Here is a 16,521-nt window from a genome sequence, read left to right on the forward strand (position 1 = left end):
TTGATAGATCCTGTGACCCAGAAAGAGAGCCATTATCAGAGATAACTTTTTATCTGAATGACCTATCTGTTTGGTAAGGCAGAGGTCCAATTACCAAATTTCTGCTTTTCTTATCATCTTGTGAATTACTCTCCTCACCTTTGAAGCCTCAGATCCTTATTTTATTCTTTAGCGTAAGTGGCACACAAGTCTCAATTGCCTGGCTATCCTAAGTTTCAAATTTTTATGGGGCTTCCTTACATATGAAATTAAATTTGTTTTTCTTCTGTTATCTATTATGTCAATTTAATTATTAGATCAGCCAAAGAACATAGAAGAATGAAAGAAAAAATTTTCCTCCCCTATAGCTTCTTTTAATAAGAGGTGATATTTTCATGGGACTAAATAAATAAATAAATAAATAAATAAAATCTATTATTATTATTATTATTATTATTATTATTATTATTATTTACTAGATAAGAGGTGATATTTTCATGGAACTAAATAAATAATAAAATCTATTATTATTATTATTATTATTATTATTATTATTATTTACTAGGGGCCCAATGCAGGAAGATTCTGCCACCACCACTGCCAGCCCTGCCTGAGCTTTCCCTCTGGCAGCCGCCTTGCTTTCCCCTTTCCTTCCCTCTTCCTTCTATGCTGTCTTTAGTCTTCACTCCTCCCTTCCTCAGCATATTAAAATTAACCTTGATCTTTGTTGGGTTAATTTGCATACTCACTTTGATTGGCTGTGAGGATAGTGAAGGTACAACCAATTGGCATTTTTCTCTTTTATTAATATAGATTTTTATTTTCCTTAGTTTTCATTTCAGAAAGTTCAATTGATTAAAAATAAAAGACTGTGGGAAACTATTGGGTGTCCTTAAATCACATCCTAAGATTGAGAAGCAAAGTGATAAGGGAATAAGAATGTACTAGAGTTAGAGGACTTGTTTTCCTGCCTCTGCTTGTATAATATCACTATATACCTTTCTTCAGTTTGTTCTCTGTCAGTTTGGGTACCTATATCACAGACTTCTTTTTTTTTTAACATTATGAGATAATGCCTGCGACTGTACTGTGCAAAGAGGAAATTGCTATTAAAAAAATCAAGTCATTTTTTTAGATTCTACTTTGAGAACTGAAGTCAGGTTTGCCAGTTGTGTTCACAGATTACAAAGGTAGATATCTAAGGCAAAGTGACAATATTTATGGCTCATGATATGATTTGCCGCCTATATGTTTTATTCCAAAGAAATGTTTCACACCATCATATGAAAATATTAAAAGTTGTCATTTCCAGATAAGTGTGATAACACAATAATAACCATTATTATTTCTGTTTGTACTACCATTGTCATTGCTTGGCAATCTAATCTGCTAAATTTTACAGCCTAGATATTATTTAAAAATCACCACAGCCTCAGGAGGTAAGTTATTATTATGTCTGTTTTATATAAGAGAATCCAGAGGCTGAGAAAGTTGGCAGTATCTAGAGAAGGAAAGATGTGCTTGGCAGATGCAAGTTCATCTTGATATTGCGAATTAGGAATTAATAGGAATTGGCACATGCCGTTTTGAAAATAGCATATAAATATTCTAGCACAGCCATCTTCCAATTCTGGGGACTTCAATAATTCATTAATTTGTAGACTACTGAGATATAAATTAAAGTATTCTAATTCAGTCCATAGAGATTATGTTTAGAGGGGCATAAACAGGTAAATTTAATTTCATCAAGTTCGTTAAAAGAGAAGCTCTAGCTGGTTTGGCTCAGTGGATAGTGTGTCGGCCTACAGACTGAAGGGTCCCAGGTTTGATTCTGATCAAGGGTACAAGCCCTGGTTACAGGCTTGATCCCAGATGGGGGTGTTCAGAAGGCAGCCAATTAATGATGACTCCCTGTCATCATTAATATTTCAATCTCTCTCTCCCTCTGCCTCCCTCTCTGAAATCAATAAAAATATATTTTTAAAAAATAGGAGAAGTGGAGGAGAAGGAGGAGAATGAGGGGGGGGGGGTGAATATGACATTGATAAAAACCTCTCCATTTATGGCATATAATCCCAAAACACATGTCTTCACCTATAAGATAAAGCCTACTGAACAACTATATTCCTGATGCCTTGCTAGATGGACAGAGTAGTAGGAGAAGCTTTATAAAGTCCCACCCTGCCTCTCTCCTGAAGCTGTTCTTCGTCTAGAGGGCTAAACAGAGATATCATGGCAGAGAAATGCTGTACCATCTATACTAATAAAAGGGTAATATGCTAATTAGACCAGGCCGACCAAACATCTTCCAGTCGTCCAGTCCTCCTTCTGGATAAAGTCATGGTGGCAGGGGCAGGGGCAAAGGCAGAGGCTGTCAGGACGATCCAGCTGGCAGGAGAGCAGTTAGGGGCAATCAGACTGGCAGGGAAGGGTAGTTATGGGTGATCAGGCCAGGAAGCAGAGATGTTAGGGGGGATCAGGCAAGCAGGCAGGTGAGCGATTAGGAGCCAGCAGTCCCAGATGGAGAGAGCAATGTCCCAGACTGGAGAGGGTGCAGGCCAGGCTGAGGCTCTCCTCTCTCTCCCTGGATGTATGAATTTCATGCAGCAGGCCTCTAGTCTTCTCTAAGAGTTAACTGGATACAAATAAAAGTCCCAAGTTCCAGCCAGGACTGGCCAAGTTGCTTTCACGTGAGATTTAATAGTCCCGGCATTTCTGGTAGACAGAACTCACAATTACCAGGAATACCAATAGTCCATAGCCTGTTGCCACTGAGATAGATAACAAGATGTTGGATGGGATGGAAGCCCTTCCTTTTTATTCCCTACTGTCCCTCCGCCTTGAGCCAAGTGTGCACTCCAGTTTAAAGACCACTTCGTAGGTTCCTAGGAGATATGATGAATGGTGCATGGCAAGATCACCGCATAAAATGTGCTGATTGATTACAAACAGATTTCATTTGCCACATTTTTTTTTTTTTTATCAAAAGACACTTGGAGAGAAAAATGAAAGCAGGGCAATATATTAAATAGGGTCTACATTGCACCTGAAGGTAGAGAACAGGTGTTTTTTGTTTTTGTTTTTTGCTTTTTGTTTTTTCACCTTTTAGTGGTGAGTGGTTACTGACTGCTAATGCTTTAAAAATTACATTAAATTAAGCCCGTGGTCTTTATTATGAGGAAGATATATGCCCCTTGTGCATCCCAGCAGTTTGGCAATTTTAAGCTCAGCAGACATAACATTGATGTATGCTGTATTGCCAAACAACAAGGTAAGTGTCTAAAACACCGTGAACAGTCTTATTGCCTTGAAATGATACAATCTAATATTAGATTGTAACTCAGTGACTGAACCTGCCAGCCTATCCTGGTATAGAATATGAAAGCCGAAGCCACTTTATTTTAATATCTCACAGGGAAGAAATTGTTCTTCATTTCAACACTGAAACAGAGAACGTGTTAAAAGTAAATCTAGATTGCACTAAAATGGAAACCACAGCATATCAGGCTCTTTTCATCAACAGCACACATGCATCAGCCTTTTGGAATAGGGCATCAAAATGCCAGTCCAATTCATTCAACATGGCAGGGTCCCCTTAGCATTGTGAGTGACTGCTGGGTTGGATTCTCAAATGAGAGAATATCAGACGCACCCTTCCCACTGCACTTGGAAAACCCTGGGAAGAAAGCAGCCGTTATCTAATTCTCAGCACTGCTGTACTTGTTCCTTTTAATCAAGTATAATTCACATAAACTCTTTCAGTCTCCTCCACACTTGATGCTCACCAATCAAATTTCAGACATCGATCCCTCAAAGGTAGCCTTAGTTTCCACGGTCAGGATGCCACCTCTGTGTCTCCTGAGTAAAGGGGATATTATGGATCCATGCTTCAGTCTATTTCTATTTTAACAAGTGGTATCACTAGGTTGACCCACAATAAGGGGTTCTCAGGTATGGGGCTTTCAAGTGCTAAATCCAGGTCAGTTGGGGTTAAATCAGGATGGTTAGCTACTATATCCCTAGGTGAAGACCTTGCCCACCAGATCACCTTCACCCAAGTTCAATCTGATTTAACTGAATATGAGAGTGCTTCATGGGGAAAGGAAGCCACGAAAAAGTGTCATGAAACTGGATTTATGGACAGATTGTAGTCTATGAAATCTAGATTTTTATACCTGACAAAATCACCACCTTCAGATTTTAACTTCATCACACCTTCACTAGAAGAGTGCATGGGGAAGGCCTGATGGCCCTGCCTGATGGCCCTAGTACGTGTTATTGCTGAAAATGAGTCCTTATTCTCATAAGTCTTCCAGGTTATAGACTAAATTGGACCTGAGAAAGGAAACCCACCAAAAAAACCCACAAAAAAACAACCCAAAAAACAAACAAACAAAACACACACACACACACACACACACACACACACACACACACACACACACTAGCTTATTGGTTTATTTATTTATTTAATTATTATTATTTTTTTACCAATAACTAAATATTAAGTTTGAAAGTGGACCTTCAAGCCTGTTTATCCATTTGAAGACCTAAATTGCCGGAAGTCAGTTCCAGCATGTCATAATTGCAAGAATCTCATCAAAAGGTTGATGGAACTTGGGGACTCAACAAGGGCTGAATCACATATGTTGTCACCTGTTGGGAATGGCTAAAAGCATTTCCCTCAAACCTGAATAGAATGATTATTTGCTGCCTGACAGCTCAGGGCATCTTAATGCACATGTTATTGCTTCCTACTAGCCTAACATCTGAATAGCCCTAGGCTATTCCCCAATCTGAAGATGTTTCTATATAAAACCCTACCCTTTGAAGTGTATATCTTCACCTTGCCTTGGGACAATTTGTGTTAATAAAAAGAAAGGGGTCCTGAGACAAAGAGAACTTGGCTCCTTAAGCTAGGCTCCACTGACCCACATGCCATTCAAAATTATCTTTCATCTTTGGACCCCTACTTAATCTATGCACAGACTTTCTCCTGACTTCAGAACCCTTCTTAATGCTGGAACAAGAGCCTCGACACTAAATTTATTTCAGCTAAAATTAAGTTGCCTGGCTATATATCTCATAAAATTTTTTTAAACCAAAGCTTAATTTTTAGCCAAGTCTCTATAGAAGTGAGTAAAAATTTGATTCTTCTTTTTTTAGGTCTAACACAGCAAAGCCAAAAGAAATAATTATGACTACCATTTAACCAAAATAATAGGGACAGAAATACCAACATCCATAAATTCTAGTACATTCAGTATTGGGTTGTTATTGTTGTTGTGTGTTTTGTTTGTTTGTTTGTGTTTTTTTTGGGGGGGGAGGGGGGTCTATACTACTTTAAAGTATCTAGAATTATTTTTTAAAAAATATCATCCATCTAATCACAGTTATTGAGCCAACACATTACCAAGCATTAAGATACTTGGAAGCACTAATGAAAGTTTTTATATTTGAAGATCTATATGTTGTAACTAAAGCCATCATCATTAAAATAAAATTCTGAAGGAAAAACAACAAAACAGAAAATCTGCAAAATTGAAGTATTAGTGAGGGTATAAAACATAATTAATTGGAAAAATATTCTTCTAATATTTTTTATATTAGTAGATGTCCTCTAGTACACATAAATAGTAAATCAATTTGAGCCTGGCATTTCTTTATTTTGGGGGTGGGGTGGGGAAGAAAACAACAATAACAACTCAGAAAGCTACATTGATTGTTGAGATCCTTCTACTGCTTTCCAAATTAATTTAAAAAAAAAAAAAAAGGCAAGACCTTGCGGGAATAGGTACATGTACATATTTCCTTTTTCTTAAAAATATACATCGTTTCTACCAAGATCGTTTTATTATCTCAATAATAAGGAACAAGAAGAGCTGGAGGAAGAAGAGAAGGAGAAGGAAGAATGTGCTCACCTGCTACTGCGACTTTTGCTGTCCGACTGATGATTGACCCAGAATCTCCCAGAGACGCCTCGCACTGGTACAGCCCCTCGTCCGGCTTATGGTGCCTGGAGTGCAGGATGTTCTGTATCAACAGAGACCCATTGGGCAGTTGCTGCTTCCTTTCGTCCATCCCCAAGGCCAGGGGCATGCCATCTTTCTTCCACTTGATGACCGGGACTCCTCGGTCTGACTCCGCAGAGCAGTTCAGGAGGACATTTCCTCCCCGCATGGTGATGGCATCCGAAGGCTCCGACAGGAAGTGGAGGGACGTGAAAGCCTTGATCTGGAAACCTGGAACAAGGGAGACCAGAGAAAGTTTATTTACGCAAAGACATTTCCAGTTTAAATGCTTTGCTTTTTGTTGCTGTTGTGAATCATCACCCAAGGATATTTTCCCATTGATTTTTTAGAAAGAGTGGAAGAGTGGGGGAGAGACAAGAGAAACATCAATGAGAGAGAAACACATGGATTGGTGGCCTTTCTCATGCGTCCTAACCCATACCAGGGACTGAGCCTGCAACTGAGGTAAGTAACCTTGACCAGGAATTGAACCTGGGACCCTTCAGTCCCTGAGCAGATGTCCATTAAGTCAAAGTAGATAGGGCTTCCCTGCTTTTTCTTTCTAAAACTATTTTTAAAAAGTCCCTGAATAAATTAAACTTAAAATTAGTATTAAAGAAGCAAAAAAAAAAAAAAAAAAAAAAGTACCCAATTAAAGTAACCACAATTAATGAAAGAATTTGCCCAAAGTGTAATATTATAAAAAGTTAAGAATTTATACTAATCTAGGCATGGGCATCATCACATATCTGTCAGTACTTGAAAATTTAGGCAGAATCAACTAAAAGTTTCCAAGTAAATCTAGGTATTTTAAAGTAGTAGTGTATAGTAGTACAGTAGCTTAGATTTTGGATACTATTCCTATCTCTTCATTCTGATTATAATATCCATTCATTTTAAAATATATACTCAGACAGGGTGTTTTATTTATAATGAAAAACAAAACAAACCAACAAAACAAAAAACAAAAAACACCTCTGAGCTGAATGGGGAATGTTATTTAGAACAAAGCTCGTATGGGTTTTAAAACAGGTAAGTAATCCCTCATGCAGAAACAAGTCAATAAAACTACTGCCTAAATCACAAGTCCCCAATGCATCCTAATTTCTATCTAAATGTTGCTCAAAGCCAGAGAACCTAAGTGAATAGTATAGTTGGAATCCCCCCATAAACATAAGTGAACATGAGAAATCAACAGGAGGAATGGAAAGTCAGGTAAGAATCCTGAGGGAGTAGAACCAATATAATTAAAGAATATTCTTTTCGGGCTGACAGCATGGCATTCAGAATGCTTGTTTGGTGAATCAAAGACTTTGAGGATGTTTCAGGGGGTCATTGGGCTCAGGCATGAGTATACCTAAATCATGCAAGTTAAATTACTTTCCATTTCATTTTTAACCATCTCCGGAGGCAGGGGATTCAACAGTGTCCCTTGGTAGCTTGTCTTCAATATTTAATCATTCTTAGACCTAACTGAATTTTCTTGATTCTATTTAATCCCATTTCCCTTCTGAATCACTTAGTGTGAAAATGCAGAGAAGCTAGACATTTCTTTGTAAGAGCCCTTTATACTTTTGAAGAGGCATTTAATTTTATTTTAAAAATATCCACTAAAATATATTTTAGTCTTATTTTCCCCCCAAGCCCCCCCCCCCCCATAATAACAATCCAACTTCACTAGTTTCCATAATTTTTCTATAATGGGAGCAATCTTTTGTCATACTTTGTATAAACTTTTTTTATTTTTTCTATCATTTAAGGCAGGCATCTAAACTGCTTATAATCAATATCCCCATAAGGGTGTGACCCATACTAGTTCTATTGGACAGAAGTACTCCCCGCTTTGTATACCGCCCTTTCCTTTGAAGGTAAGTCTGAACAGCTTCTCACTGTTCTTCCATGGCATGCGCTTGCACACCAATTTTTCCCAAACCGTATATCTGAAGGCTGTTATTTTACTCCTTCTGTTGAGCCTTTCCCAATGGACTGCATCTTTCATCCTCATACACTCATTGCATCCAATGAGGCCATTCACCCAAAGAAAGCAGTTGGAACTTTGGTCAAATTAACATCAATTGTAAAGTAACAGTGAACATGTAAGTCTCCCATTGAAGCATCCATCTTATATAAAAACTGCTGTTTGAAATTTTAACCCTGCTATTTGGCTTTTGTAAATGCTTGCTTGCTTAAATAATAAGGAAAATAAGACTATTCCCACTTCAGAGACGCCATTAAACCTTCCCTGGACGAAGTTATCAGTGCTGGCACCAGGCCAGGCCTGGTTGAGGTCTCAAGGTCCCAGCACATAGGGACTCTTTAAGAACTTGCAAAGGAGACCAGAAACACCCCATATTTGGGAGACAAAGAAGGTAAAAACATATAAATAGAGAAAGTTCCTCCATGTTGGGCCTCAGAATTTAAGAAACCTTTTTCTCTGGGCCCATGTGTAATAATAATAATATTGATAATAATAATAATAATAATAAACATAACTCCATCTCTATAAGCATTGTGTGGTTCTTCTCCAGTTTTCTGTACCACCATAAATGATATTAGTAACTATCCCAAAGATACACCCTGGCTCTGTCACTGGCCAATAAGCTCCTCTTCCCCACAGACCCTGAGAGTGTAGCTCACCCAGGTATTATCATCCATTCTGGTGAAAAGTAGGAAATTAGGAGACTGAGTGTTTAGCATTTTGTCCTGTATTTATTACTTAAAGATCTGTGATCCAAATATATCTTTTAAGTTCATAACATTAGTTCCTTCATCTATAAAATAATGTCCCTGAATTCTAAATTCAACATCCAGTTTGGACAACAACCCAACAACCAGGCTGGGTTGAAGGCATCCATCAAATGAACCCAGTTATAAGTTGATTGAGATGCAGGCTGAGTTTGCTGTGAATGCCTCCCCCATGTCCACATGATATCTCATTTATAAGAAGAGAAACAAGGTAGTTAAACGCCTAGCTTGAGATACACCAAGGACATTGAATGTCAAGGCATTTTACTAGAGCAATACTTGAAATTTCTGTACAAGTAGCCTTCATAGGGTAGAAATAAATCTCGAATTCAAGACCAGGCAACTATATTGAGGAGCATTTACTACTCTTTTGTTCTTCCTGGGGACTATATCTTTAACAACAAGCTCATGTTGAACACCTTATTTATGTTGGAGAATACGAAATTCATTTAACGCAGCTGTTTATGACAGCATGGTAACGAGCATCTGTGCCCATTATCACAAATAAAAACTCCACTCCATCTGAAACAAGGAGGTTATGACAGTTTTCAGTGCTGTGAGTCATAATTTAGGCAAGTTAAGTAAAGATTAACTTTTCTTCAATGCAATTACCCTTGCAGTTGGCTGGTTGGATGAGCTGTGTACTCAACAATTACATTTTGAAAATATGGCTCTGGAATAAAATACCTGACAAGCATTGCTTACTTAGTTCTTAGCAAAGATGGACCTAAGCAAATAGAATCTGTTGGGAAATAACAGATATGCCTCCAATTATTCCCCTTTCAAAGAGTCAGCCCATGTTAGACAGAAGCTGTCTCTACTCCCTGTGGAAGTATTTCCAAAACATCCCACTAATAATGGGGAAAATGAGACGTTTTGGGGGGCCTAGCAATGTGAATCGATGCCAGGAAGCTAATGCACATTCCTGTTAGGCTATAGTCTAGGCACTGCCCCTTTATAATTATCCTGCAAGACCTGTTTACCTAAATACTACCCACATTTTAGAGAGGCCATAAACCATTTACAATATACAACCACCAGTCAGGGCTATCAGCACTGGAACCAGTAGGCCTTGAAATGTGGTCTCACAACCCTCATCCAAACACACAGGGCTTTTTGCAAAGCCCATGAAAGGTCCAGAAGTATGATCCATATTTGGGGGACAAAGAAACCAAAGGGTATAAAAGGAAAGCTTCCCCCATATTGGCTTGCTCAGGATTTAGAGAGAAAAGTCTCCCCTGAGTCACTTTACCAGTACATGTGAAACATCTGAAAATAAATGGGTTTTTCCTGTGTCTCCAAGTACCCCTGTGCATTCTTCTGTCGCCTGGTAAATTATGTAACCCTAATACCTTACAGTGACTTCTAAGTAGAGTTTTCTTTAGTGGCATTTTGCCAACCAGTATGCATATCTTAATATGAAATGACTATACCAAATTGTTTTATCCAAGAATCAATCTGAAATCAACTACACTAATTTAATGTATGAACAGAGAAAGAGATGATAAAACTGAAGATGACAAAGAAGGAGAGCTTGTATATCAAAAAGCTGTGGCTGGAATTTGGGCATTAGTAGATTAGTAGATTCCCAAGAGGGTAGAGACCTCTTGGGAAGTGGGTGGGGAAAAAACAATTTGGAAAGCAATAGAAGAATGCTTTTGAAAGGTCAAAATGGAGCTGCTTTACAATTTTACAGAGGATTTGACATTAGAGTGACAATGGTAGAAATTTCATCCAGAAGAAAGCCTTCTGGAGAAGCTTTTGTTTTGCTGCTCTGTTATGGTTTTATTTTTAAGATGCCAGTGGGCATTCTGTTGAACCCTCAAGTAGTTATATTTCCCAGCCTTGCTTCATAAAGGGAAGAAAAAGGGTCCAATTATGATATGACACTTCATTTTTTTTTTCAAGATTGACACAGATGAAGAAAAGATTCCTTTTCTTTGAGCCTGCTGTAAAATGACATAGGTAGTATATCCTGGGCAATATACTTGAGAATACCAAGATCCTATCCACTATGAAACATGCGTAACTGAGTCTGACACCAGAGTCCATGACTAGAATGAATGAGTCTCCAGCGCCCTCTCCCTCTAATCGTTGTCTTGGGAAGATTTCCAAATCTTCAGTATTTAGGCATACAGGCATACATGCATTTGACTAATTGGTATCTTTTCTTAATCTGTGTTAATCTGAACAAAAGAAAATGTCATATCATAACTGGACACCTTTCCTTTTTTTCTTCTTTTTTTGAAAGACAGCAGTTTAAAGACATGTACCACCTTACTAAAACCTCTGCTATTTCCTGAATGAGGATAGATAGAAGGGCTTACTCTTCTAGGGCGACCCAAATCAGAAATATTAACTTGTATTTGCTTTCATGTTGTCAAACATAGGCATCAGAGATAACATTGCCAGGGATATTCCGAGTTTATATTAATTACCCAGAGACAGAAAATATATTTAGTGTATTTTAGGAACTCACCAAAATGATCAAACAACTGTTAGAAATATTTCTGCAAGCTTAATTCCCTTTGTGCTTGCTCTCTTTATGGTACTCCTGTTAATTTCAAAGACCTTATGGTCAGAGAGGCAGACTATCTTAGATGATTTTTTTAAGGTCTGACATTTTATCTACAGAATCAAACATTGTTAAAAATTGTGAGAAACAATGCCCCACGGAGTGAGAAATTCCTTCCCAAGTCTAAAACGTAAAAGCTTTTGGTTAAAGCAATAAAAGCTAAAACTGAAATTTATGAAAAGTAACATGAAAGTAAAAAGAGGCTTCTGCAAAGATTTTAAGATTAAAAAAATGTCGTATGAATCCCCACTGAACTTTCTAGGCATAATTTTCTCTTTCATATTACACAAACTTTCACTTGGCACTGCTGGGAGATTTTGATGATTCCCAAATCTTGTGATCAACCCAGAAAACTTTACCATCATTATTTCTTAGAAATAGAAAATAGAGGCTACTGTATCTGCTTAACTATCCTTTATCTCATGATAAAATAAAGAGATCTCCACAGAAGAAAATTTAAATTACTCTATGGATGATGGAATAGCATTACTTTTCAACTCATTGAACATCAACCGTACATGCATTATAACTCTGGACTTCTGCCCCAGCAAAAGCCAATAATACTTGTGAGGCTTTGCAATGAAGTGGGATTTAAAAAAAAAAAAAAAAAAATATATATATATATATATATATATATATATATATATATATATACACAAACAACATGAATTAAGAGAAATCCTAATTATACGCCAATCTTGCTGGGTTTAGGATATCCCATATAATATAATAAAGAGGTAATATGCAAATTGACCATCACTTCAAAACACAATATGGCCACCCCCATGTGGACACAAGATGGCCGCCACAAGATGGCCTGCAATGGTGGGCAGTTAGGGGGAACCAGGTTGGCAGAGGAGGGCAATTAGGGGTGGCCAGGCCAGCAGGGGAAGACAGTTGAGGGGGACCAGGCCAGCAGGGGAGGGAAGTTGTGGACAACCAGGCTGGCAGGGGAAGGAATTTAGGGGTGACTGGGCCAGGAGGGGAAGGCACTTGGAGGTGACCAAGCCTGCAAAGGAGGAGGATTAGGGATAACCAGGCCTGCAGGGGAGGGAAGTTGGGGGCAATCAGACCAGCAGGGGAGGGCAGTTGGGAGCAATCGGGCCAGCAGGGGAGCAGTTAGGCCTCAATCAGGCTGGCAGGGGAATGGTTAAGGGGTGATCAGGCTGGCAGGCAGAAGCAGTTAGGGGCAATCAGACAGGCAGGCAGGTGAGAGATTGGAAGCCAGCAGTCCTGGATTGTGAAAGGGGTCCCAGATTGGAGAGGGTGCAGGCTGGGCTGAAAGACACCCCCACCACCACCATGCACAAATTTTATGCACTGGGTCTCTAGTCAAAATATAAATTCTAAAACGGTAATTTCCAAACTATGGTCCCCCAATGCACAAAGCAACACTACCTGAGAACTCGTTAGGAAGGCATGATCTCAGGCCCCTGCTCAGCCCTACAAATCGGCAACTCTGGAGGTGGAATCCCACAAAATTAGGTAGCTTTATTTAACTAATTAATTAATGCTGTAATTAGCCTTCTAGGAGAGTCTGGCATTCACTAAAGCTTGAGAAACATCTGGTGGTCTAAATCAGATCTTGAGGATTCTTATATTCTTCAGACTATCTCATTATAACTTTCCATATTTGGGGAATTTGTAAAATATGGCTCAATTCTTCTCAGTAGGGAGGTGAAGCTTGCTGTGGACCAAAAAAAGGGCCAGATGCTAACTCAGGGAAGCCTGTGTGCAGCCTTTCAAACTCAAGAGACCTAAAGTAACTACAAAGGATGGTCTGAAATTAAAAACCTTTCATTAAAAAAGCAGTTATGGTGGGTAGTCATCTCCTAGGCCAGTATCTTCCTTGTCTTTTTGTCTAAGATAACATATCATTGAAATGTCAGGGTAACTTGTAACCTCCCTTTTGCCAAACCCTTTAGGGCACAACCAAATGCCCTGGGCACCAGGATGAGACCCCAAATGCCTCCATTGTTATCATTGTCATGTTCACTGTTAACTATCCTGTACCCACCTAAGTAAAAGAAATCTGTGTCTGTCATTTTACTTTTTATCCAATCCCATTGGTTTCCCGCTCTTTACTCTCTCCTGCCTCCATAATCTATCACCAATGTATTTCATGTAACCTACTTATGTCTCCTCTTCTGATTGTATTGTATAAAACAAGGTGAAAAACTGCCATTCTCCGGAGTGCTATTCTCATTTGTTGAGGTGCTTGCTTCCTGACAATTGTTGACAGTTTTGCTCAGATAAACTCACAAAAATTTTCTTTACCGGCTTGAGTATTTTTACATTAACAATGGATGGTTATATACCATTTTGAAATATATCTTACTATAATTTGTTGTGTATTCTTTGAGAGGCCACAGTGGAGAAAGGGCCAAGAAAGTGGGCTGTTGTTGACAATACCTCATCTTTCCTCTACTGTAACCAGCACTCTGTTTGGACCCCCAAATAGTTGTCCTTTAAACAAAATTAAAATGCCACCATCTATTGGACATTTAGAAAGCTCCTAGGAATATTCTTAGTTCTTACAAGGAGCTATTAAAAGATTTCTTTTGATCAACTTTAATAGCTACAGTCCTCTCCCAAAAGAAGTTTCGGTAAATGTATAACTTTTTTTTTTTTAAAGATTTTAAATTGATTTTTAGAGAGAGAGGAAAAGAGAGTGAGAGAGGGAAATGTTGATGTGAGAGTGGAACACATCTGCTGCCTCCTACATGCCCCCTACCGGGATTGAGCAAGCAACCCAGGTCATGTGCCCTGACCAGGAATTGAACCAATGACCTTTCAGTGCACTGGTGGACACCCAACCAACTGAGCCACACCCACCTGGCTTGGGGTTTTTTTTGTGTGTGTTTTTAAATACAATATTCTTTCCCAGGTTGCATTTCTTCCATTATATTTTAGCTCTCTGGTCCATTGTAGCCTTCTAAAATATTGGCACTTGAGAAACTCATCCTGCTGACTTGCCCTTGCAGTTTGGACTTTAGATGCATAAAACCAGAATAGCACTTTATGTGCTTCATCTTAAAGTAAGACTTGAACTTCAGCCAGACCAGAGTGAGCAAGTGTAGCTCACCAAAGCACCAAAACCAATAACACTGGGACTTCTGCAACAAATCAGTGTGTGTTATTTGTTTCTTTGTTTTATTTGATAAGATACATAGTAAAAATAGTTGTCAGAAGGTATGGTCATCTCTTTAAAAGATAGCGTGCATTCCAGCTCTTGCTAGAGATGAACATATTTTAAAGTTGTTTCACTTTAAGACAACTTTTTATTATTAACAAGTGGAAATACAAAAATAAATTAGGTTTTGTGGGAATTTCTTCCTGAATTTAAATGATGCAAGGAAGACTTTCCAGAAAGAAACATAGGTTCGTTTTACTACCGGGATTTATTAAGTATCATTAAAATGTAGGGAAGATTTGGATGAAAATATAAATGAAAAATCTTAGACGACAGTTCAAGTTCCTCTCCCATTAGAGTTGCCAGATTTAAATAAAAATTAAGGACATCAGTTATATGTTAATTTCAGATAAACAACAAATAAAGTTTTAATACAATCATGTCCTACATAATTACATGTAATAAATATTGCATAGGACATACTTGTACTAAAACATTATTTGGTGTTTACCAGAAACTCACATTTTACAGGAAATTCCATATTTCACAGAGCGACCCCAAGGAAATGGCTTCCTTCAGACCCGGGCAAAAGTAAGCAAACAGTTTATGAGTTCATACTACTCTATTCGGCTCTCACAGAGAAGAGGGAACTCTTGGGAAGTTTCCCTGATTGAATCAGGAAAAGTGATTTTAATGTCAGGACATGTGCTGACCCAGACCAACACACCAAATACCCACAGATGCGGAACCTGATAAGTTCCCGACAAAGTGATTCTTCTTTTCCTGTTCCCTTTACAAGCCGGGGAGCTGACTTCAGAAATAGAAATACCATCTGCGGAGTTCAAAAAGCAACTGTCCCTGCAGAAATCTTAGTGCGACTACCCAGAGAGTCCCCATCAGACATTCTGAACACAGGGCATCTTCCAAGTTCTGAGGCTCTGATGTTTCTATAGGGCAAGAAATGTGTGCCCCGGGCAACTGCCTGAGTGTCCTCTGGCTAAATCCAATGGAGAAGAAAATGATAAGGGCCCTGTTAGAATGGGGGAATAGCTTCCACACCCCTGTGTAACTCTAGGAGCTAAACCTGTAAATGACAGCTTGGTTTTGCAGTGACATACTGGACAGATTATAATGAGATTGTTGTTCAGCTCAACAGGTAACAAATGCAGCCTGACATCTAGATGATCACTTCCCAGGCTTCATGCAAAATTAACACTTAAACAATGAGAAACTCTGATGTGCTGCTGATTCTGCTCTGAGTTTGAGCCTTCCTTCTCCCCCATTTGGGTCACATGTAAGCTGGTTTTCTCCTCACTCTGTTTTTCAGCAGCCTTTCTCAACACAGGGGGGATGCATGCCTTTTTATGCATGCACAGCTGTGCACTGGGACACTGAGAAAGGTTACCCAGAATACTGAGGCAAAGTATCATCTGAAGAATACCAGTGCATAGGACTATCTCCATCTGGATGGCAATGAAGAATGGACAAGCATTGGAGATGCCATTCATTGTGAAGAGACCAACTGACTTACTTTCAAAACCAGATTATTAATTGATACCCATTGTTAAAGTAAGCATATAGTATACTCAAATAATAAAATATAGACATAAAACCAAATATCATAATAATTGCTCATAATCTTATTCACCTGGTGATAGCCAAGAGAGAGAGAGAAAGAGAGAGAGAGGGGGGAAGACAGAGAGAGAGAGAGAGAGAGAGAGAGAGAGAGAGAGAGAGAGAGAGAAATTCCTTCCCTTGCTTCTCTTCCTGTTATTATAAAGATTAATCCCTTCAATGGGTCTTGCTAGCTTGACCCCATTAAACTCAATTACCTTTCAAAGGTTCTACCTCCAAACACACACTTTAGATGCTTTGACTTATAAATTTTGAGGGAACACAAACATCTATATATATAAAAGGCTAAGCAACTGGCCAACCAGTTGGCCAGTAGGTATGATGTGCATTGACCACCAGAAGAAATACTCTCCACGCTGAAGCTGCTGAGCAGCAGCAACTTTGCAGAGTGTTCTCTCACACTCTGGGACCCCTCAGGAGATGTCAAACTGCCGGTTTCGGTC

The 16,521-nt window shown here is 38.8% G+C and overlaps 1 protein-coding gene across 1 annotated transcript in view; it reads right to left on the reverse strand.

Annotated features, from left to right (window-relative positions):
* DCC (DCC netrin 1 receptor) overlaps window positions 1-16,521 on the reverse strand; it is an 893,480-nt gene that overhangs the window by 539,724 nt on the left and 337,235 nt on the right. The window contains exon 2 of the mRNA XM_084888913.1: window positions 5,901-6,221. Within this exon, the coding sequence (XP_084745039.1) occupies window positions 5,901-6,221 (321 nt within the window). The remainder of the gene's footprint in view (window positions 1-5,900; window positions 6,222-16,521) is intronic.

This window comes from Pipistrellus hanaki (genome assembly GCF_964339955.1).
Source record: "Pipistrellus hanaki genome assembly, chromosome: 6".
Classification (NCBI taxonomy): Eukaryota; Metazoa; Chordata; class Mammalia; order Chiroptera; family Vespertilionidae; genus Pipistrellus; species Pipistrellus hanaki.